Source organism: Crotalus tigris, unplaced genomic scaffold (genome assembly GCF_016545835.1).
Source record: "Crotalus tigris isolate CLP2741 ecotype Arizona unplaced genomic scaffold, ASM1654583v1 scf7180000021160.8983255:1529534, whole genome shotgun sequence".
NCBI classification, from domain to species: Eukaryota; Metazoa; Chordata; class Lepidosauria; order Squamata; family Viperidae; genus Crotalus; species Crotalus tigris.
This window is the reverse complement of record NW_024098373.1, coordinates 913,428-937,500: the sequence shown is the minus strand read 5'-3', so window position 1 is coordinate 937,500 and position 24,073 is coordinate 913,428. Positions and strand designations below refer to the sequence as shown.

Sequence of the window (24,073 nt, the reverse complement as noted above, 5' to 3'; positions counted from 1 at the left end):
CTGCCTTGGCCCTGGCCCAGGCCGGCCGGGAGCCAATGTACAATTTTGTGGTGGCCATCTATGCTGAAACGCATTCAGTCTTAGCTCCACAAGGCCGTCTGGAAACAGCGAGGAACCAGCCCCTGCCATATTGGCCCCGCCCCCTGAGTGCATGCTGGGGAGGGGTCACCCTTTGTGAGGAATGAAGAAATGCACCATGCCTTGGCGCTTGCCCCGGTCCCACCCCGTTCTGCCAGAGACCTTCATATCTGCCCCACTCCTGCCCAGGCCCGCACAGGCACCCTTGACGTGAATGGTGTAGAGATGGCCACACTCACCCAGTAGGCCACACCCACTCCATCCACGCCCACCCAGTAGGCCGCACCCCCCCCCAGCCACCCCCCACCACCACCCCAAGGGCAACTGCAATGGTGATGCAGCCCTCAATGAAATTCAGCGTTGACACCCCTATTCTAGATGATCTTCAAGGGCAGGTCCAGGTAGAGCATGTTGCTGCAGTCAAACCAATAGAACAAAACTGAACTGAATTTGGAAGGGACCTTGGAGGTCTTCTAGTCCAATCCTCTGCTCAGGCAGGAGACTCTATACCATTTCAGACAAATGCCTGCCCAGTCTCGTCTTAAAATCCTCCAGTGATGAAACATCTACAACTTCTGGAGGCAGGTTGTTCCACTGATTAATCCTTTTCACTGTCAGGAAATTTCTCCTTGGTTCCAGGTTGCTTCTCTCCTTGATTAGTTTCCATCCGTTGCTTCTTGTCCTGCCTTCAGGTGCTTTGGAGAACAGGTTGATCTCCGCCCCCCGCCCCAGTGGTGGGATTCAAATACCTGAACAACTACTTCTCTGCATGGATGCAGGCCTGGGCATCCAAGGCCTAGAATGGACTTCTGGAAGTGGCATCCATGCACTTCTGGCAGGTCGCTCTAGGCCTGGGAGACCTCCTTCAGGCCTCTGAGGCCTAGAACAGACTTCCGGAAATGGCATCCATGTACTTCCAGCAGGCCGTTCTAGGACTGGGAGGCCTCCTCCACGCCTCTGAGGCCTAGAACGGACTTCCGGAAGCGGTGTGCATTCAGTCGGTTCTCCGAACTCAACAAAATTTAGCTACCGGTTCTGCCGAACCAGTGCTAATGTGGAATAATGAACAATCACTAGAATAATGATGTGTCTGCATAATTACTGGAATAGGGCTGTGTGATTAGTATGTGACTAACCTAATGCGCATTGCACTTGGATACAATGTATGTAGCAAACTCTCTCCATTGTATACCGGTGAGAAACAAACCTAATGTATTACAATGTCTATTTCAATGTGTATTCCTTTGTTCCTGAGAAACGGAAAGTATGCTGTGTTTAATTAAGGAGATGAATTTTGGACAAAATATATTACAAGTATTATCCAATATATATCAAAAACAGACTGCTCAAATTATTGTAAATGGGGGTTTGTCAGAGGCTTTTGTAATAGAAAAAGGAACAAGACAGGGATGCCCGTTGTCTCCGTTATTGTTTGTTTTAACACTGGAAATTTTGTTGATTAAAATTCGGGAGTCTCAAGAAATAAAAGGAATAGAAATTAATAAAAAAGAATATAAATTAAGAGCCTTTGCAGATGACTTGGTTGTTACTTTGTCTCAACCTGTTTCTTCGGTGGTGAAATTATTACAATTGATTCAACAATATGGACGTGTTTCTGGCTTTAAAATTAATAATAATAAGACCAAAATATTAGCTAAAAATATGACTAATGGTGATAAACAGGCTTTAGTTAACTTAACAGACTTTGAAATCGTTGATAAGGTAAAATATTTGGGGGTTACATTATCTGCTTCTAATGTAAAATTGTATAAAAATAATTATGAAAAGCTGTGGATGGAGGTACAGAAGGATTTAAAAAACTGGAATAATTTACAGTTATCCCTTATGGGCAGAATTGCAGTTATTAAAATGAATGTCCTGCCAAAGTTTATTTTTTTGTTTCAAATGTTACCTATTTTAAAGAACGAACGTAATTTAGATGAATGGCAAAAAGGTATTAATAAATTTGTTTGGGCAGGGAAAAAACCAAGGGTGAAACTTAAAATAATGCAAGATTTTCGTGAGAGAGGTGGACTCAAGGTACCAAATATGAAATTGTATTATGATGCTGTAGTATTGACATTGATTAGCGACTGGGTGAATTTAACAAATACAGAAATACTTCATTTGGAAGGTTGGGACCTACTTTTTGGATGGCATGCCTACTTAATATTTAATAAAAAAGTGGATTGGGTTTTTAAGTCTCATATTATAAGAAACTCTTTGCTAAGAGTGTGGAGAAAGTATTATAAAAGTGACTTCAAAATACCATTATGGGCTATACCTCGGCATGCCATAGAAGGTATAAGGAAAGGGGTAAATATGGACAAGGTCTCTTACGTACAGTTACTAAGATGGGATGGCCAAGACTGGCAGTTAAAATCTTTGGAAGAATTAACACATGAAAATTTAACTTATTCATGGTTCCAATATAGACAAATAGTGGATAGATGGAAGATGGATTGTAAAATGGGCTGGCTTAGAGAAGATGAAATTTTTTTAAAACAAGTAAGAGATCAAAGGCCAACCCATATTAAGAGAGTTTATGGGGTTTTAGTGGAATTAGATTCAGAACCTGAACTAGTTAAAGATTGTATGATTAAATGGGCACAGAACATTGGTGAAACGATTTCAATGGATACTTGGGAACTTATTTGGATAAGAAATGTTAAATTCACACAAGCGCAAAATTTAAGAGAGAATTTTTATAAGATGTTTTATAGATGGCACCTTGACCCAAAGAAAATGTCCATTATGTACCCTAATCTACAGCCGAAATGCTGGAGATGTGGATATTTGGATGCTACCTATTACCATATTTGGTGGACGTGTAAGCATATAAAAGCTTTTTGGATTAAGATATGGTGGAATATTCAAAGAATTTTTAAAAGGAGGGTAAAATTTACTCCGCAATTATTTTTACTAGGTATTGTTATTGACTGTGATGCTAAGGAGGTTATATTGATGTTAAATTTGATTACAGCCGCTAGGTTGTTAATAGGACAATATTGGAAGAAGGAATCTTTGCCTACTTTACAAGAATGGTTTCATAAAGTTTCGTATTTGGCAGAAATGGCAAAGATTTCGGCTTTCTTAAAGGAGCAATCTCAAGAAAAATTTCTTGCGGTATGGGAAAAATGGATAAATTTTATACAACATAATTTGGATATGGAAAAATATTATTTAGCCTTTTTATAATTTGTAATGATTGTTTTTTCTTTCTTTCTTTCTTCTTTTTTTTTTATATATATACATTTTTTACGTATTATTATTCATATATATATATATATATATTTTTTTTTATATATATATATGCTTTATTCTTCGTCTACTTTCTTCTTTCTTCTTTCTCTCTCTCTCTTCTTTTCTTATTTCTTTTTTTTCTTTTTTAGTATATATTATTCATTTTAAAGTTTATGTTATGTATATTATTATTATATATATTATTACTGTGATTTTTATTATTATTATTAATTATTTTATAAATTGCAAATGTTATTTTTAAAAAAAAAAAAAAAAACTGAAGTCTGAACCCACCCTCGGGATTCAGAATTGCCAGTTGCTATTGCTTCTGAACCTGCGCAATAAATCTCTCTGCTAAAACCCTCTGGAATTCGTAAGCGTCCTTTCGTTTTCCACAAGAGTGCGAACCAGCTGAATCCCATCACTGATCCCCCCTCTTGTTTGTGGCAGCCCCTTAGACATTGGGACACTGCTATCAATACTCGTGATTTAGGATCCCGAGCAGTTGTGGGTTTGGGATGTGAAAGAAAGGTTGTGGGTTTTTTCCCCCCCTGGTCTGAAGTCCAATGCAAGAATTCATGATTCAGCTGAGCAAGAGGAATTTGGCGAGGAAGAATGTTATGGAAGGATCCGTTGTTATGAATTGCCGGTTCTTTCAGAGTTGGAAACAACCTTTCAGCCTACATAGAAAACTTCCAGATGTTCTCTTTGGGGGATACAGAAGGCGCCGTGATCTTTCCAAACGTGACACACACAATTTTAGAGGCATTCCCCTGGCTTCTTCGATCCCATCTCCATCCAAAGACATAATATAAGAGTATCGTGGAGCAGTCTGGAATCAGTCCAGAAAAATTCAATCTAGCTCTAGATTTCTATGGTCTTGAGCCAAAGACATTTGGAGAGCGTTCTCTCCACATCTCCTGGGTAAGACGGGAAGACAACTCTCTTGGAGATGCAAAATATCTTTTTCCTTACAGAAAACAGCTTGCATATTGAAAATTGAGGACAGAAATATCAGGAAAAGATATTCCTGAATCCAGAGTTTGCAAAGGCATGACTTGGCTTCTTGTAAATGGCTCCAAGAATTCCTAGTCATTGCACATGGAACTCTTAGCTCAAGCACTTTCTTTTCTCAGGAATGTGATGGAGAACATTCCTAGCTAATGGCAACTGTGGAGAAGGGAGGAAGCAAAACTTTCAGAGTCTATTAATTTCAGACAGGTGGCCAGATAAATTTGCAGGATGGAGAAAAAAGGGGAGGGATCCAAGATGTGTCAGCTAGGTTGTGGTGTTGTGATGCAAGCGTTGCCCCTTTTCTGTGGGTGTCAAGATGATGGCTGCACACACCTCAAAGCATGTTGCATCTTGACATCTACTAAGTTGTCTATTTGATAACCTCAAGATATCAGCAACAGAAAGGATGAATGGAGAAAATGCAACTTATAGACCAGTGTCTCTCAACCTTAGCAATGTCTAAGCTGAGAGGACCAACTCTCATGCTGACTGGGGAATCCTGGGAGTTGAAGTCCACAGGTCTTAAAATGGCCAAGCTTGAGAAACACTATTATAGAACTGGGAATAAACTAGAAATCTTCAATTTACCTGTACACATTTTACGTAGAGTTACATCTCCAGAACTGCTGAAAGTGGATTCGATTTAGTTCCACTTTATTCTCAGCCATAAAGCACGTTGGGCTATTCGGGGCGAGTCACCACCACCTAGTCCAGGGGTCCCCAACCATGGCCACTTTATGACTTGTGGACTTCAACTCCCAGAATTCCTCAGCCATCCTTTTGACCAGGATGATATAAGATCTCTTGCTTTGAGCAGGGGGTTGGACTAGAACAGGGCTTTTCAACCAGTGGTACAGGTACCACCTGTGGTACATTGGCACTTGGCAGGGGGTACGTGACCATCCTAGAAAAGTGGTAGCGGGGGAGGGGAATGAGCTGAACCGGTGGCAGCACCGCACAAGCCTGAGCGAGAGACGGCTGGAGCTGCAGGGCTGTCAGGGCTCAGCGGAAGCGCCAGGATCAGTGCCACTTTCCAGCTGATCGGTGTTTCTTTGGGGCTGTCAGGGCTCAGTGGAAGCGCCAGGATCAGCGCCAGGCTCCAGCTGGAGCTCGGCGCTGATCCTGGTGCTTCTGCTGAGCCCTGAAGAAGTGCCAGTCAGCTGGAAAGTAGCACTGATCCTTACGCTTCTGCTGAGCCCAGAAGAAGCGCCGATCAGCTGGAATGTTGCAGCCTCTCCAGGGTCTTGTGATTTACATTCAGATGCTTGGCAACGGATTCATATTTATGACGGTCACAGTGTCCCAGGATCATATGAAGTGACTAAAACCTGCTGCAACCACCCAGCAGACAGGAGGGAATAAAAACCAAACGCCCCCCACCCCGCCCCCGCTGCCAATCCTCAACAGAAATGCTCACAACAATGAAAACCTCGGACAGGAGGAAGAGCGCCGCCAGGCGGGCAGGCAGGTGTCTTGCTCAGCTGTGCCTTGGGGGGCACTTTTTTTCAGTGCCATCGTAACTTCGAACAGTCACTAAGCGAACTGTTGTAAGTTGAGGACTACCCGTACTTTATTTATTTATGAGACTTATATACCGCTTTAAGTGCAAGCACTCTCTAAGCAGTGTACACCAGTAAGCAATGTATATACATATTTACATTGCCCCCAACAATCTGGGTCCTCATTTTACCTACCCCGGAAGGATGGAAGGCTGAGTCAACCTTGAGCCGGTGAGATTTGAACCGCTGACCTGCTGAACACAGTCAGCTAAAGTGGCCTGCAGCACTGCACTCTAACTGCTGCGCCACCTCGGCTCCTTTTTTCCTTTTTTGGGAGGGGGGTCATCAAGTTTTTGACACCTTGCTAGGCGACTGATGGTACTCGGATGTTGCCATATCCTAAAAATGGTACAATGGGTGAAAAGGTTGAAAAGCCCTGGGCTAGGAGATCTCCAAGGTCCCTTCTGTGATTCTATGATTTTATGTTCTAAACAAACCTATGATAAAATCCACACTCCAGCCCCAAAAGGCATCTGGGGGGGGGCACTGTGCATGAAATGCCATCGGCATCCCCCCCTCCTCCTTTCCCAAATGAATTGCTTCCTTTTCGTCTGTGTTTTGTTTTTCTTTCACGCTCCTAATCTACTTCCATCTGGCACGGAAAAAAAATCCTGGGAGGGGAACAACCGTTTAGCCAACCGAAAAAAAATAATTAAAAAACAAAAAACCCACAAAAGCTTCAGAGGCTCCCAGCTGTTCGGCTAAGCCTTTCCAGATGTGGGTTCCGACTTGCACCGAGGCTGCCTCCCTTTGCAAAATGGGGGGGGGGAAACCACCCACCTGCTGCAGCCTGTGGGTTGCCTCAGTAGGAATCGGGCTGGCCCGGCTTTGGCATGCAACTTCTCATCCAAGACAAACAAGCTAACAGGCCAGCATTAACGTGACATCAGGATGGAGGCTTCTGAGGACAGGAAGACCAGCCCTGCACAGCAAGGATCAGGCCAACGAGAGCCGTTCCTTTCTCCCAAAACATTTTTACTTGGCTAAACAAAAACAAAAAAGACCAAAAACAAATGCTAAATGAACGTTGAAGCAGAAAAATCTGGAAAGGAGACCAAGAACTGGCCGTAAAATATAGATAACCCTCGACTTACGACCACAATGGAGCCCCAAGGTTTTGTTGCTAAGCAAGGCAGTTGTTCTAGTTGAATGAAAAGAAGGAGCAGGGGTGACATGAGAGCAGTGATCCAATATCTCAGGGGTTGCCACGAAGAAGACATTGTCAACCAGGGCCTGGAGACTAAGACATACGAAGAACGGCTGCAAGACTTGGGTCTGGCTAGTGTAAAGAAAAGAAGAAATAGGGGAGACATGATAGCGGTGTTCCAGTATCTGAGGGGCTGCCACAAGGAAGAGGGGGTCAGGTTGTTCTCCAAAGCACCAGAGGGAAGGACGAGAAACAATGGTTGGAAACTGATCAAAGAGAGAAGCAACCTGGAATTAAGGAGAAACTTCCTGACAGTGAGGACAATTAACCAGTGGAACACCTTGCCACCAGAAGTCGTGGGCGCTCCATCCCTGGAGATTTTTCAGAAGAAACCGGACAGTCACTTGTTTGCGATGGTATAGATCAGTGGTTTTCAACCTGTGGGTCGGGACCCCATTTGGGGTTGAACGACCATTTCACGGGGGTCGCCAAACAACGCAGTCCACCATTTTTTCCCCCTTTTCCTTAGCTGTGCTACTCCCTTTTATTCTATTGGCTTTTGAAAGCCAATAGAATAGACTCTCTTGAATAGAGTCTAATTCTATGGCTTTCAAAAGCCAATAGGAATTGTCCAGGCTGTCTCTGTCCTGCTGAGCCCGCCAAAAGTCCCATTCTGCAAACGGTGCTGCACCAGTTGAGTAGTCCTTGACTTACGACTGGTTGAGTAGTCCTCGACTTACGACCAGTTGGGGTCGCGGCATTAAAAAGGTTGAGAACCACTGGTATAGATTCTCCTGCTTGAGCAGAGGGCTGGACTAGAAGACCTCCAAGGTCCCTTCCAGCTCTATTCTATTCTACAATATTCTATTCTCCAAAGCACCTGGAGGCAGTTGTGTGGCCCCCACCCTTTATAAACTAACCAACAATCACAGCCTCAGTTTCCAAGAATGACTTTCAGAAACGCTTCCGCCCATCGTGAATCGATTAAATCTTTTAGATGCCGTACAGCTTCCCAGTGTTCAGTTGCCAGAGACCCAAACTTGCCTGGGAATTTAGGAATCAAACAATATCTTGAGCTGAAATAAAATTCAGCCAATTTACAAATCCAGAATAATTTCTTTCTAATTTGTTTCTGTCCAAGACTGGCCCAGAGAGGAAAGAGAAAAAGGAGGATCAACAGCTTTAAATTGGAAAACGCAGGGGAAAAAATGATGGATTTGTCCACAGAGAAAACAGACAAGGTATTTTTAGTCAGCTCCATCTGCGAACTATTTATTAGCTGTGCTTAAGAAAAGGAGAAACTTAGCCAGTGAATGATGTTAACGTTTTTAAAAAGAATGCTGCTGGTTCTTTCTTTTTTGTGCCAAAATATAACCTATCCTATTCTTCCAGCTACATTGAAAGAGACATAATGGTCTCTGGCTGGGACAGAGAAATAGCCCAAATAGATTACATATATCTTTACATTAGAATGAATGGATAATTAAATATTTTAGGTATTTCTGCTTTTTTTTTTTTTTTTTTTTGCATTTCTGTTTTTGGTTTGCTACTCGTATAGTTCCCTCACTCCAAATTTCACTCTATTTCAGGGGTAGTGAACCTTTGCTCTTTTATGACTCGTGGATGTCAATTCCCAGAATTCCTGAGCCAGCTAAGCTGGCTCAGGAATTCTGGGAATTGAAGTCCACGAGTCATAAAAGAGCCAAGCTTGACTACCCCTGCTCTATTTCCTAGATTTTCTCTGACATTTTTGCTTTCTAGTTATAAAGTTTTTTCTCTTTTTCCTTTGGCCCAGTTTTTCACAACAGGTTAATTTATTTTATTTTTTTTAAATATATTTTTTAAACTACTAACATGGCAGCTAGTTGGGTGTATTAGTTAAAGGCATCAGGCTAGAGACTGGGCGGCTGTGAGTTCTAGTTCTGCCTGAGGCGTGAAAGCCGGTTGGGAGACTTTGGGCCAATCACCAGGAGACTGTGAATTCTAGTCCCGCCTTGGGCATGAAAGCCAGCTGAGTGACTTGGGCCAATCATCAGGAGACAGTGAGTTCTAGTTCCACTTTAGACATGAAAGCCAGCTGGGTGACTTTGGGCCAACACCAGGAGATGGTGAGTTCTAGTCCTGCCTGAGGCGTGAAAGCCGGTTGGGAGACTTTGGGCCAATCACCAGGAGACTGTGAATTCTAGTCCCACTTTAGGTATGAAAGTCAACTGAGTGACTTTGGGCCAATCACCAGGAGACAGTGAATTCTAGTCCCGCCTTGGGCATGAAAGCCAGCTGAGTGACTTGGGCCAATCACCAGGAGACGGTGAATTTTAGTCCCACTTTAGGTATGAAATCCAGTTGGGTGACTTCGGTCCAATCAGCAGGAGACGGTGAGTTCTAGTCCCGCGTTAGGCACTAAGCCAGCTGGGTGACCTTGGGCCTGTCAGTCTCTTTCAGCCTTGGGAAGAAGGAAGAGACCAGGGCAAACCAGGTCTGAAAATGCTGCCTAGAAAATTGGCCTGGTGATGAGGGAACTGGACTGGAAAGCAGGAGGCTGTGAGTTCTAATCATGTCTTGGATATGAAGCTAACTGAGTGATTTTGAGACGATCTTTCTATCTCAGTGGTTCTCAACCTTTTTAATGCCGCGACCCCCAACTGGTCGTAAGTCGAGGACTACTCAACTGGTGCAGCACCGTTTGCAGAATGGGACTTTTGGTGGGCTCAGCAGGGCAAAGACAGCCTGGACAATTCCTATTGGCTTTTGAAAGCCAATAGAATTAGACTCTATTCAAGAGAGTCTATCCTATTGGCTTTCGAAAGCCAATAGAAGAAAAGGGAGTAGCACAGCTAAGGAAAAGGGGGGAAAAAATGGCGGACTGCGTTGTTTGGCGACCCCCGTGAAATGGTCGTTCGGCCCCAAATGGGGTCCCGACCCACAGGTTGAGAACCACTGTTCTATCTCAACCCTGGGAAGAAGAAGGAGGAGGCAAGAGTAAGCCAATCCCCCAAATCCTGCCAAGAAATCTGCAGGGACTTGTCCTTATAATTGCTAAGAGTCAAGAATAACTTGAAGGAACTTTAAAAAACAACAAGTATTAATAGAGTTACATCAGTCTCAAGTCTGTCTGATTGTCCCAGCGGGAAAACAATCCTGGAAGGGATGAACAAAGAACACAGGGATGGGTGCCAAGTGTCTATATTCCCAGCTGGGTCACCCAAGATCATAAGAACATAGAAGGGACCTCAGAGGTCTTCTAGTCCAGCCCCCTGCTTAAGGCAGGAACCCTATATCAGAGTTCCTCAATTTTTCCGGGGGGGGGGGAATGGATACGGATCCACCCAAGCGGTGGGCAAGCGTGCACGCTGTTCCAGACCTTTCTTGCCACCGTTGTTAAGCGAATCACAGCATTTGTTATGCTAGTACCAAGGTTGTTAAGTGAATTTATTTATTTATTTATTTATTTGTGAGACTTATATACCGCTTTAAGTGCAAGCACTCTCTAAGCGGTGTACACCAGTAAGCAATGTATATATATATATATTTACATTGCCCCCAACAATCTGGGTCCTCATTTTACCTACCCCGGAAGGATGGAAGGCTGAGTCAACCTTGAGCCGGTGAGATTTGAACCGCTGACCTGCTGAACACAGTCAGCTAAAGTGGCCTGCAGTACTGCACTCCAACTGCTGCGCCACCTCGGCTCTATGGAATCTGGCTTCCATTGGTAAGAAAGATCGGAAAAGGAGATCACACGAGCCCGGGACACTGAAACAGTCATAAATACATACCCGTTGTCAAAGGGGAATCAGATGAGCACGGAGATGCTACAATGGTCCTAAGTGTGAGTCACTTTTTGCAGTGCTGTTGTAACTTCAAACAGTCACTACACAAATCTCGTAAAGTTGACAATTACCTATAAATTGCGCAGGATATGGAAAGATGCTGGAGGCAGAGCAGTGCATACCGCGCAAGAGAAGCCAATGGTAAACTACTCTTATATTATTATAATAACAACAACAACAACAATGTTGGAAGGGACTTGGAGATCTTTTAGTCCAGTGGTTCTCCACCTTTCTAATGCCGCGACCCCATAATACAGTTCCCCATGTTGTGGTGACCCCCAACCACTTATACATCACCAGGTGCCAGGGGCATGGCCAAAGAAAAGGGGGAAAAAATGGCAGACAGCCTTGTTTGGTGACCCCCGTGAAATGGTTGTTCGAACCCAAATGTGGTCCCGACCCACAGGTTGAGAACCACTGTTTTAGTCTAACCCCCTGCTCAGGCAGGAACCCTACACCATTTCGGACAAATGGCTGTCCAGTCTTTTCTTAAAAACCTCCAGTGTTGGAGCATTCACCGCTTCTGGAGGCAGGTTGTTCCGCTGGTTAATTGTTCTAACTGTCAGGAAATTCCTCCTTAGTTCCAGGTTGCTTCTCTCTTTGATGAGTTTCCATCTGTTGCTTCTTGTCCTGCCTTCAGGCGCTTTGGAGAACAGCTTGACTCCCTCTTCTTTGGGGCTGAGACTGGATAGCCATTTGTCTGAAATGGTATAGGGCAGTGGTGGCGAACCTGTGGCACAGGGGCCAGAGGCGGCACTCAGAGCCCTCTCTGTGGGCACATATACCATGTCCTGGAGATGGCAACTGTCTCTCTTCAACCAGCCGCCTGCTAATTTGCCGAGGTCCCATGTGGCCGGATGCATCCCAGCATGGCTGGTTTCCCTCCCCACCCCGTCCCTCCTGGCCTCACATGCTCTCCTTTTTCTAGGCACGACCCACCTCATCGCCTCCTCAGCTGTCGGCCATCCATCCAGCTCAGAGGCGGCTTCTTTGAATTGCTGGTGGCGGGCTGCGGAGCCCCAGAATGCACCAGTTGAGGGGCCAGCAGGCTGTGGCTGCTGACGGACACCGTCGGCCCCCATGCACTTGCTGGCCTCTGTGTGCGGGGGCCAATGGTGCCAGGCAGCAGCCGCCCCGCCCTTGCCTTGCCCCATGGCAATGGCACCCCCGCCCTGCCTCACCACATCCCGCAGGACGAGCCTTCTGCCTACCGCCCCACCTTCCAGAGACCCCCTGGATCTCTCCCAACCCTGCCCATCCCCCACAGGCATCCCTCCCCACGAGCAACATTGAGGTGACCATGCCCACCTTGGCCACACCCACCCAATCTGCCATGACCACCACAGCCATGCCCACCCAGTGGGCCATGCCCACCTGGCACCCGGCGATACACAAGTGGGCTTTGGTTGCAGTTTGGGCACTCGGTCTCTAAAAGGTTCGCCATCACTGGTATAGGGTTTCTTGCCTGAGCAGGGGGTTGGACTATATGACCTCCAAGGTCCCTTCCAGCTCTGTTATTCTGTTCTGCTCTATTTGTTTGACTGCTGCAACATGCTCTACCTGGGACTGCCCTTGAAGACCATCTAGAAACTTCAGCTGGGCCAGAATGTAACAGCACTGGCAGTGCTGGACATGCCTCAATATACCCATGTTACACCTTTGCTTCACACGCTGCACTCATTGCCAGTTGCTTTTGGGTGCGGCTCAAGGATCTGATTGCTACCTGTAAAACCTCACATGGCACAGGGTGTAATTTGGGAGTTGAAAGTTGTCAACGTTGAGAAAAACCACACTAGAGTTTCTATGTTGTTGTTTTTTCCCTCGACAATGATGTTGCCCCAAGCTTCATGCCATGCCTCAGCCATCCTTCATCCAAACGCTAAAATTATTTGTTGACTTCAAATCCCTAAGCAAACATTATGCACTATTCTTAATTTTTTTTTAGAGTGTGGGTAAAATGAGAAGAGAAAAAATTGCAGCAATTTTGACAGCGGCATGGCTCTTATAAAGGAAAAGAAAAAAAACAGAGCTCAAAAGGTCACTTCCATTTAAAGAGAAAATATTTTGCATGCCGCTTGAGAGAGAGAGAGAGTATATTAGTGATTTATTACTCCCTTAAAGTACATGAGAACAGAATATGAATTACTGGCTTATCCCAGCCTGGCACTCTCCCAGTATAGTGGAGACTGGGGTTCCTGTTTTCCCCATCCAAGCTGGTGCAAGACTGAAATGCTGGGTTTAAATCCTTCCTCGCTTGAACTGGGTTCATACAACATGATGATCCCTGCATCAGGGTTCACAAATCCATTTCTATGTTCTCACGAGATTCCTTCCCAAAATAAAACGGCTTGCTTCGTTCAATGTGCTAAGATGATGGCTGAATTTCCGTGGCACCCTGAAGCTCAATGCATCCAAATATTTCAACTAGACCAGTGGTTCTCAACCTTTTTAATGCCGTGACCCCAACCGGTCGTAAGTCAAGGACTACCCAACAGGTCGTAAGTCGAGGACTACCCAACTGGTCGTAAGTCAAGGACTTTTCCTGCCCGGGAGTGCCGCGCATGTGTGGTGCCGCCCCCTGCGCCGGCCGAAGCGTAGCTGGCAAGGGGCAGCGACAGTGCAGAGCGACCACCGGCTGGGCCACCAGCTGGCCCAGCCCAAGGGAGGTAAGGCACCCGCCGGGCCCCACGCGCGCCAGCAATCCTCCCTGCGCCCGCCAGCCTCCCACCTCCCACCCTTGGCCCTCTTTTACTGACATTTTTAGTAGTTGCTCAGCAGGGAGGGGTGGAAGCTTCCAGACAGTTCACCTTCGCTGCAGACAACTTGCAGCACCGTTTGCAGAATGGGACTTTTGGTGGGCTCAGCAGGCAGAGACAGCCTGGACAATTCCTATTGGCTTTTGAAAGCCAATAGAATTAGACTCTATTCAAGAGAGTCTATTCTATTGGCTTTCAAAAGCCAATAGAATAAAAGGGAGTAGCACAGCTAAGGAAAAGGGGAAAAAAATGGCGGACTGCGTTGTTTGGCGACCCCCGTGAAATGGTCGTTCGACCCCAAATGGGGTCCCGACCCACAGGTTGAGAACCACTGAACTAGACTAAACCATCTGCCGGGGTAAATACAGCCACCGGGGAATTATTAACTTCCAGCTCCGTTCAAGAAAAAGAGACATTTCAAAAAATAAGCATACCATTCAACAAAATGCCTCCAATCTCTGATGACCTGCTGGCTGAGGATTTCTGGGAGTCGAAGTCCACACGTCTTAACAGTGGCCAAATTTTGAAAAATGTGGGTTTCTCAAATCGAAGCTCTACAATGCCTCACATGACCAGTAGATGGCAGCAAAGACACACATCTCTCTTCTTCTAGTGGTGGCTCATGTGTTTGCAACCCAGTTCTGGTAACTGAGAGTTTCCGAGTTAAATCATTTGTGAAGATGATGCTCATTGATGCTAGAGAGGGGTTAATATTGTAGCGGCATTGCTTAGCACTTATCAGAAGCTTCTTTTCCCTTGCAAGAGTCTGCAGATGTGGGTCACCTCCACCTTCCAGGAAAGTCTTCTCTTTTCTATGAACAATCAGTTTGGCTGAGTGGTTAAGGCACAGGATTAGAAACCAGCAGGCGGTGAGTTCTAGTCCTGCCTTAGGCATGAAAGCTGGCTGAGTGGCTTTGAGCCAATCGCCAGGAGACTGTGAGTTCTAATCCTGCTTTACGCATAAAAGTTGTGAATGACTTTTAGCCAGTCACTAGGAGACAGTGAGTTCTAATCCTGCTTTAGGCATGAAAGCTGTGTCTTTGAGCCAGTCACTAGGAGACGGTGAGTTCTAGTCCTGCCTTAGGCATGAAAGCTGTGTCTCTGAGCCAATCACCAGGAGATGGTGAGTTCTGTCCTGCCTTAGACATGAAAACTGTGACTTTGAGCCAATCGCCAGAAGACTGTGAGTTCTAATCCTGCTTTAGGCATAAAAGCTGTGAGTGACTTTGAGCCAGTCACTAGGAGATGGTGAGTTCTAGTCCTGCCTTAGGCATGAAAGCCAGCTGCGTGACTTTGGGCCAATCACCAGGAGACGGTGAGTTCTAGTCCTGCTTTAGGCATGAAAGCTGTGAATGACTTTGAGCCAATCACCAGGAGACTGTGAGTTCTAATCCTGCCTTAGGCATGAAAGCCAGCCGGGTGACTTTGGACTAGTCATTCTGTCTCATCCCCTACCACTTCACAAGGTTGTTTTGGGGAAAAATCTGAAGGGGAAGGAGTATTTATGTACATTTGCCACCCTGAGATGCAAATAAAGTAATAAAGGTGGGATTTAAAAATATATAATAGAGTTTTTAAAAGGAGGGGGAAATCCAGACAACAATCTCTCTACCTATCTAAAATGCCAAAATTATTTTTACAGAAGGGTGGGTAGCCTGCTTAAGTATTGCACTCTCTCCTCTCCTTTTTCTCTTTTCTTTCTTCTCTCTTTTCTTCCCTTGCAATGGTATGCTTAATTTAATAACCAAATTACTGTAACTTCCTGCTTGTGTGTAATCCATTAAAACAGAAGCACAATAAATAGAGAGAGGGACCTCACACAGGCCACCGCCAAACCTATCCACGATTACCTCTAAACCCTTTTGATGTATTGTGCAAACGCAGCTTTCTCTCAGTTGGTTCCTTGTGTTGTTTGAGCACACTGCCATTTGAGGAGGGGGCCAGCCGTGTTTCCACGGAGGCCAGGGGCTTCCTTCTCACAACCACGGAGAGCTTCGGCAGTGGGAGTGGGACGTCTCGTTCTTCACTGCCTCTCCATGCAGATCCGGGAGCAAAATTGGCCACCGGCTCTGCCAAAAACGTACAGTTGTGATGGAAATGTTTTGACACCGCCATGACAACGCTTCCCCACCCTTGGCTCCCAGCTCAGCGGAGGGAAGAAACAGAGAGAGGCTTCCTACTGCTGCCTTACAACAGCTTCTGCCATGGGCCAGGAGATCATCACGGGAAGTTAGAGGGCTTGCAGAGTTTCATGGTCTACCATGGGAGAACTTTCCAGGTCTAAGGACCATCCCTTTTGGAGAAGACTCCATTGTTTGGGGATTCCAATAGAAGAGAATATCTGTAGATCAGGGTTGAACTGTGGTGTTCTCCAAGCTTTGTTGTTTTCTTGCAGAGAATAGAATAGAATAGAATAGAATAGAATAGAATAGAATAGAATAGAATAGAATAGAATAGAATAGAATAGAATAGAATAGAATAGGATATAGGATATAAGATAGGAAATGGAATGGAATGGAATAGAATAGAATAGAATAGAATAGAATAGAATAGAATAGAATAGAATAGAATAGAATAGAATAGAATAGAATAGAATATAGGATATAGGATATAAGATAGGAAATAGAATAGAATGGAATGGAATGGAATGGAATAGAATAGAATAGAATAGAATAGAATAGAATAGAATAGAATAGAATAGAATAGAATAGAATAGAATAGAATAGGATATAGGATATAGGATATAGGATATAAGATAGGAAATAGAATAGAATAGAATAGGGAATAGGGAATAGGGAGTACAGTAGAATAGGGAATAGGGAATAGGGAATAGGGAGTAGAGTGGAGTGGAGTGGAGTGGAGTGGAGTGGAATGGAATGGAATGGAATAGAATAGAATAGAATAGAATAGAATAGAATAGAATAGAATAGAATAGAATAGAATAGAATAGGATAGGATATAGGATATAGGATATAAGATAGGAAATAGAATAGAATAGAATAGGGAATAGGGAGTACAGTAGAATAGGGAATAGGGAATAGGGAGTGGAGTGGAGTGGAGTGGAGTGGAATGGAATAGAATAGAATAGAATAGAATAGAATAGAATAGAATAGAATAGAATAGAATAGAATAGAAGGGACCTTGGAGGTCTTCTAGTCCAGCCCCCTGCTCAATGATGTTACCTAGTTTGGTAATGAAACATTTGCAAGAAAACCACCAAGCTCAGAGACCATCAAGGACCCCGCAGTCCTCCTCCTCCCCTCCCCTCCCTCCCTTGGAAAGCGAGTTGTTGATTTTGTACCCCAGGGGAAAGGAATCAAGGCTAATACAAACCTAAGAGCCCCACCATGCGGTCAAGCTCAAATGCCCTAACACCACGGTTCAACAACTGATGTTCTTCATCCAGCCAACTGCGCTTCTGAAAATTACTTATTTTGCATTTCCTGGGATGGAAAAACTGGGATTGTCCTTTTCACTTTTCATCACGATACAAAAAAGGCGTTGAGACTCTAGAAAGAGTGCAGAGAAGAGCAACAAAGACGATCAGGGGACTGGAGGCTAAAACACACAAGGAACGGTTGCTGGAATTGGGTATGTCCGGTTTAATGAAGAGAAGGACGAGGGGTGACCTGAAAGCAGGGTTCCAACATCTCAGGGGCTACCCCAAAGAAGAGGGAGTCAAGCTCTTCTCCGAAGCGCCTGAAGGCAGGCAAGAAGCAATGGAAGATCATTAAAGAGAGATCACAGTGAGAACAACTAATTAGTGGGAGTTGCTTTCAGAAGGTGTGAATGCTCCAACACTGGAGGTTTTTAAGAAGAGATTGGACAGCTATTTGTCTGGATCTGTATGGGGTCTCCTGCTTGAGGAGGGGGTTGGATTAGATGACCTCCAAGGCCCTTCCCAGCCTTATGATTCTATGTTCTAACACGCTGTTGGGCCCTTTTATTTACAACAGATGCATTGTGTGTGTGACACCTTCATCAAATTCTCTGACCATTACTTCAAAATCTCTTTCCTCACGACTCACGGAAACAACGCTATACAGGCTTTAGATCACCTCTCCCTGTATTCTTAAGGACTAGAAACTTGATTTTGAGCTTTTGCTTTGAAGGCATGGCCTGACAGGCCAGCGGGTTGCCTTTCGCAACCAAAAAAAAGCTGCAGTCCTAAATAGCTACAGGGTGTTGAGTCCAGAATAAAGTGCAAAAGTCACTTTCTAAACCTGGAGAAAATTCACTCAAACTTCACTCACACCAAAGACAGACTAGGAAGATGTCCCGACATTCTGTGGCACCTTTCTGGCTAATTCCCTTTGTCAGGATTTTTATGTTGTTATTTTTTTTTATTAGTTTATAATGTAAAATACAAAAAAAGTCACAAGAGAAAATAGGGGGAAAGTAAAGGAGGCAAAAGGGAAAGGAAACATGTAGGGCAACAGGAAAAAAAAGAAAGAAAAGTGTTGACTTCTCCCTTTGGTGTAGTAGAATAAGAGAATAGCATCAAATCTCAACTTTTTATTTAAACTAGCCATTTCTACAACAACAAACCTATCCAATTGGTAAAACACCAAATCAAAGTTTCATTTACCTCAAGCACAAAGTCCAATTTCCAAGCAATAACAAAAGTAATTGTGGGGTTTTTTTCCCCCTCTTTAATCAAAGCCGTCAATTTAGCCATCTCTGCTAACTCCATCAGCCTTTTCCTTTATCAGGATTTTTAAAGAAAATTTAGACCTGCAGAATTATCCCTACTTGGTAGGAACCGCTGCCCCCTGGTGGGGCTTTACCAGAATATGAATCCCGAAATAACAAAATATAAAAGAAGAAATTAAAAAAAGGAGACAAGGAAAAAAGTTATTATACTCAATGAGCAACTCTGAAAGTTAAAACGTTAAGAAATGCTTTAAAAAAAATAAACAGTGTTGGCTCAGCTTAAGCGGAGTTGCTTGCTTTAAAATTCCAAATCAGGAATTGGTGTAAAAATGGAAAAATCGAAAGAGCAATTTAACAACAATTTAGCAACTGACACAAAAATACTTAACACGGATCTACAGCAAGCCTTGATTTAACACAGGAATGGAGAGGGTAGTGGTGTTTCTATTAAACTGTAAATGTAATCATCTCCGAGGATTTAAATGACATAACTGACTGGGAATGAATCAATTATACATTTAACATCAATTTAATTTCTTTATCTGGAGAATTTCAGATGCAGCAGACTTCATAAATCAGGAGGTTGCCAAGCATCCGAATTTTGAGCCCGTGACCTTTGGTCATAAGTGTGAAAAATGGTCATAAGTCACTTTTTTCAGTGCCGTTCTAACTTTCACCGCAGAAGGTTACTAAACAAATTATTGTAAGTTGAGGACTAAATTTCTAAAGTTTCTTAAATCAAGATTTCAGTCAATTTATGCACATGGAGCCAACGTAAGTAAAAAAAAATATTGCAAATTTTTTTGTTTAGTCTTCCACGTGTCTTCATTTTTATTATTTCTTTTAACCCCATTTCTAGCCTGCACAATTACAGGCGTATATTAAAAACCTTACTTGGGATGTGGCTGCAAATGTCAGCAGAATTCGAACAAAGAGCACCTGAGACTTATATAATTCAAAGCACCTGGGCCTCCGGGACTCCAAAGACTTGGTTTATTGGTGGGCAACTTGCAGCTATAGACTGCAGTCCTCTGTGTATGTTGGAGTACTATAGCTCCCATCATCCACAGGCCAGCCAAGCTGACTGCTGAATAGGAAATCTCTGGTTAAAGCCCTAGAACCTTTTTAATGCCGCAACCCCCAATCGGTCGTAAGTCAAGGACTACTCAACTGGTGCAGCACCGTTTGCAGAATGGGACTTTTGGTGGGCTCAGCAGGGCAGAGACAGCCTGGACAATTCCGGTTGGCTTTTGAAAGCCAATAGAATTAGACTCTATTCAAGAGAGTCTATTCTATTGGCTTTCAAAAGCCAATAGAATAAAAGGGAGTAGCACAGCTAAGGAAAAGGGGAAAAAATATGGCGGACTGCGTTATTTGGCGACCCCCGTGAAATGGTCGTTCGACCCCAAATGGGGTCCCGACCCACAGCTTGAGAACCGCTGCCTTAGAAATTAGTTGGGTTCCGTGGGTGTGTTGTTCCCAAAACTGGGTCTTAGCTTGGTGTCGAAGCCAATTAATTACATCAAACCCAAAATACGGAAAAACAGACATTTTATTTTGATACCCAAGAATAAAAGTGACCTCGGCTTTGAAAGCTACTGAGGCCCCGTTTACAGTCTTACAGCAGTTTTTATAACCAATATCCCCCCCCCTGCCCACCCAACGCCTTCCCTCCCCCAGATAATACATGCATAACATATAAGATTGATCGGCTACCTGGATTGCAGCTCCTTCAAGCTTTCTCGCTTGCTATGCAAAAAAGCTAAATGTCACGCCACCTTAAGTCACAGCAATATTGCAAAATTTCTAGTTTCCTGTGCCGGCTATGTGGTTTGGGGTTTTCTTATTAGTGAGCTATTCGTGTACCCAACATCCTGGCTAAGTGGTCGAACCTGTGAATCTGTCTCACTTCATTGTCCTTCCAAACCCCCCCATCCCCTGCAGCCCCTCCCTAACATGTCAACTTCTAACAAGCTTGTCTGCAAAGCCCTCCGTGAGCAGAAGGGGGGGGGGAAGCTGTTAAAGACAAAGTTGTTTAAGAGTCAATGTTTCATCTTCCTCACAACCACACCTGGGTTGTGGTCATCTCCACATATGACCTTTCTTCTGATCCCCAGGGCCTCATCTGCACGTACATTCTTTCACCTGATCCTTCAGGTGTCTATATGCAGGAGCTGGACAGGAGGCAGAACACTCCTTTTTCCCTACAACAATCCTGCGAGGTTGGCTAGGGAATCTTAGCAATGGGTCAAATTCCTCCAGAGAAGCTTCTGTGGTTGTGGAGGGACTCAAAGCTGGGTCTGGCTGCTCTCAGTCCAGCCCTACCCCCCCCCCCACTACCTCAGCCTGATTAGGGCAGATCATAACCAATAACTTTTTCCTATAATTTTTTTATGACTTTTCCAGCCAAATATTTTTCACTGATTGCTTTTCTCTGCAAACTCCTGCACTTTTTCCTAACAAGGTGCTCTTTATGTAAATCTTGACTCTGTTCTTTTACTTCCACCATAGGAGGTTTTTAAGAAGAGACTGGACAGCCCTTTGTCTGGAATGGAATAGGGCAGGGGTAGGCAACCTTGGCTCTTTTATGACCCATGGACTTCAACTCCCAGAATTCCTGAGCCAGCCTGGCTCAGCTTGGAAACCTCTCCCGTTCCCCTCAGCATGGCTGGCTCAGGAATTCTGGGAGTTGAAGTCCATGATTCATAAAAGAGCCAAGGTTGCCTACCTCTGGTCTAGGCCTAGGCTGCTTTATGACTCTTGAACCTCAACTCCCAGAATTCCTGAGCCAGCATGAGGGAAACTTTGGCCCCTTCATGACTCGTGGACTTCAACTCCCAGAATTCCTGAGCCGGCAGAGCTCAGCTTGGAAACCTCTTGCTTTCCCCTCAGCATGGCTGGCTCAGGAATTCTGGGAGTTGAAGTCCACGAGTCATAAAAGAGCCAAGGTTGCCTACCCCTGGTATAGGGTCTCCTGCTTGAGCAGGGGGTTGGACTAGATGACCTCCAGGGTCCCTTCCAACTCTGTAATTGTATGTTCTATAATGTTTTGCTCATTTTTTTTACAACTAGCAAGAGACTATTTAAAAGCCCAGTCCCATCTTACGGCCTCTCCAAGCAGAGGGTTTCAAATCAAACAAGACTCTTTGCTTTTTCAGTCTTTAGAGAAGCGTCTGGCAACAGCTAGGAGGCAAAATGAACTTTTCCCCTTCAATTCATGGGGCAAAGTCCATGTTTCTGTGCAGTGGGTGGGCAAAGGTCTCGTTTATGCAAGCAAGCAAAGCCATGTAAAAGTTGCAAAGGCAGGTAGTCCTCTAGTTAACGACCAGAACTGGGCCCAACATTTATATTGTTAAGTGAGACGCTTGTCAAGTGAGTTTTGCCCCATTTTATGACCTTTATCGTTAAGCGGAATCATTGCGGTTGTTAAATTAGTCACCCGGTCGTTAAGTGGATCTGGCTTCTCCATGGACTTTGCTCGTCGGAAGGGCGCAAAACAGGATCACGTGACCCCCCCCCCCCCGGATGCTACAACCGTTGTAAATATGAACTCGTTGCCGAGCGGAAATCGCCAATCACCTGATCCTGGGGAGGCCGCAACTGTCACGAGTGTGGGAAAGGGTCCTAAGTTATTTTTTTTTCAGTGCCGTTGTAACTTGGAACGGTCGCAAAACGAACTGTTGAACGTCGAGGACTATCTAGAAATGTAATGCTGTAACCGAGTTCCCTGATTAAGGGATTTCCTGTCGCTGTTTTCTTAATTTAATACAATCTCTGAAGAGGCTAATAAGGGCAGATCTGCAGCTGCTGAAGCAGCCTGAACTTACCATATTCGCCAAAGGCGAGGAAGGGGCACTGCCACCACCCCACGATCCACGAGACCGTTTTCACCCCGAGCCAGATCAACAGCATTCCCAAAGTGGCATCCAAGATGAAGTTCATCAGATAACTGTGGCAGAACCAGGAGAGAAGCAAGGAAAACTTTAAGAGAGCCGAATCTGATCCAGTGGTGAAGTACCAAGCTAGAAGCCAGGAGACAGAGTTCTAGTCCCATTTTAGGCATGAAAGCCAGCTGGGTGACTTTGGGCCAATCACCAGGGGACTCTGAGTTCTTGTCCCGCCTTAGGCATGAAAGCTGGCTGGGTGACCTTGTGCCAATCACCAGGAGATGGTGAGTTCTAGTCCTGCCTTAGGCATGAAAGCTAACCAGGTGGTTTTGGGCCAATTACCAGGAGATGGTGAGTTCTAGTTCCGCTTTAGGCATGAAAGCCAGCCGGGTGATTTTGGGCCAATTACCAGGAGATGGTGAGTTCTAGTCCTGCCTTAGGCATGAAAGCTAACCAGGTGATTTTGGGCCAATTACCAGGAGATGGTGAGTTCTAGTCCTGCCTTAGGCATGAAAGCTAACCAGGTGGTTTTGGGCCAATTACCAGGAGATGGTGAGTTCTAGTCCCGCCTTAGGCATGAAAGCTGGCTGGGTGATTTTAGGCCAATCACTAGGAGTTGGTGAGTTCTAGTCCTGCCTTAGGCATGAAAGCCAGCCGGGTGACTTTGGGCCAATAACCTAGAGATGGTGAGTTCTAGTCCTGCCTTAGGCATGAAAGCCAGTTGGGTGACTTTGAGCCAGACCCTCTCTCAGCCCAACCCACCTCAAAGGTTGTGGAGAAAACAGGAGGAAAAAAGAGTATTAGGCATCTTTACCGCCTTGTGTTATTTATACAAATAACAATAAAGGCAAGATACAGTTCCATAAATAAAAAAATAAAAGACATATGTGAACTGAGTCACTTTGGGCTGCAAACGATACCGAGTGCTGTATAGATCCCATCAATACGAATGCATGAAAGCAAAGTAGGAAATCAATTCTTGATCCCAGTTCGCTGCAAAGTCATGGTGTCTCCACACCACCGTTTCCCAATTTAGAGGCAAAAACAAACCACGGTTTGCTACGAACCAGGAATCCAGGAGGATAGGAGGACTGTACGGGTCTAAGACACAACTCTTTATACACAAAAGCCAAACTCACAGAGAGCAAGGGTCTCTTTCCGTAAGGTCAGACAGGAAGACGTTGGCAAAGTGGATGAAGACAGCCCCGATGGCTTGCTTGGATGTGTCGTAAAACCTTGAAAGAATTTGGATTCAAGAGACAGCAGTGCTTTAAAGACCTGGGGGGGAGGACTTTATTAATCCAACAGAACAGAAAAAGGAAAAATAATAAAACAGAAAGAGTAAAACGTAGGTCAGTATATACAGGTAGTCCTTGACTTATGACCACAACTGAGGCCAAATTTTCTGTCGCTAAGCAAGGTAGTTTGTTCACAGAGTTTTGCCCAGTTTTACGTTTCTCGTCACAGTTGTTAAGGGAATCACAGCGGTTAAGTTAGCAAGATGGTTGTGAAGCGAATCTGACTTCCCCTCTGTTTGTCAGTAGGTTGCGAAAGAGGATCGTGTAACTTTGGGACATGGCAACTGTCACAAATGCATGCCAGTTGCCAAGCATCTGAATTCTGATCACATGAACATGGAGAGGCTGCAACAGTCCTGTGTGAACAACGGTCACAGGTTGATTATTTTCAGTGCTGTTGTAACTTTGAATGGTCACTGAAGGAAAGGTTGTAAGTCAAGGGCTATCTTTAAAGCTTTATATTTTCATTTTAAAAAAATGACCGTATTTCACTTTAGAAGTGATTACTCACCCAAACACAGGTGATCTACCTATCTATCTATCTATCTATCTATCTATCTATCTATCTATCTATCATCTATCATTATCTATTTATCATCTATCATTAT

At 44.6% G+C, this 24,073-nt stretch overlaps 1 protein-coding gene across 1 annotated transcript in view; it reads right to left on the bottom strand.

Annotated features, from left to right (window-relative positions):
* LOC120320080 (store-operated calcium entry regulator STIMATE-like) overlaps window positions 1–24,073 on the bottom strand; it is a 44,764-nt gene that overhangs the window by 10,706 nt on the left and 9,985 nt on the right. Inside the window, exons 3-4 of the mRNA XM_039369522.1 lie at window positions 23,307–23,402; window positions 22,108–22,229 (exon numbers count right to left, since the gene is read on the bottom strand). Of these exons, the coding sequence (XP_039225456.1) occupies window positions 22,108–22,229; window positions 23,307–23,402 (218 nt within the window). The remainder of the gene's footprint in view (window positions 1–22,107; window positions 22,230–23,306; window positions 23,403–24,073) is intronic.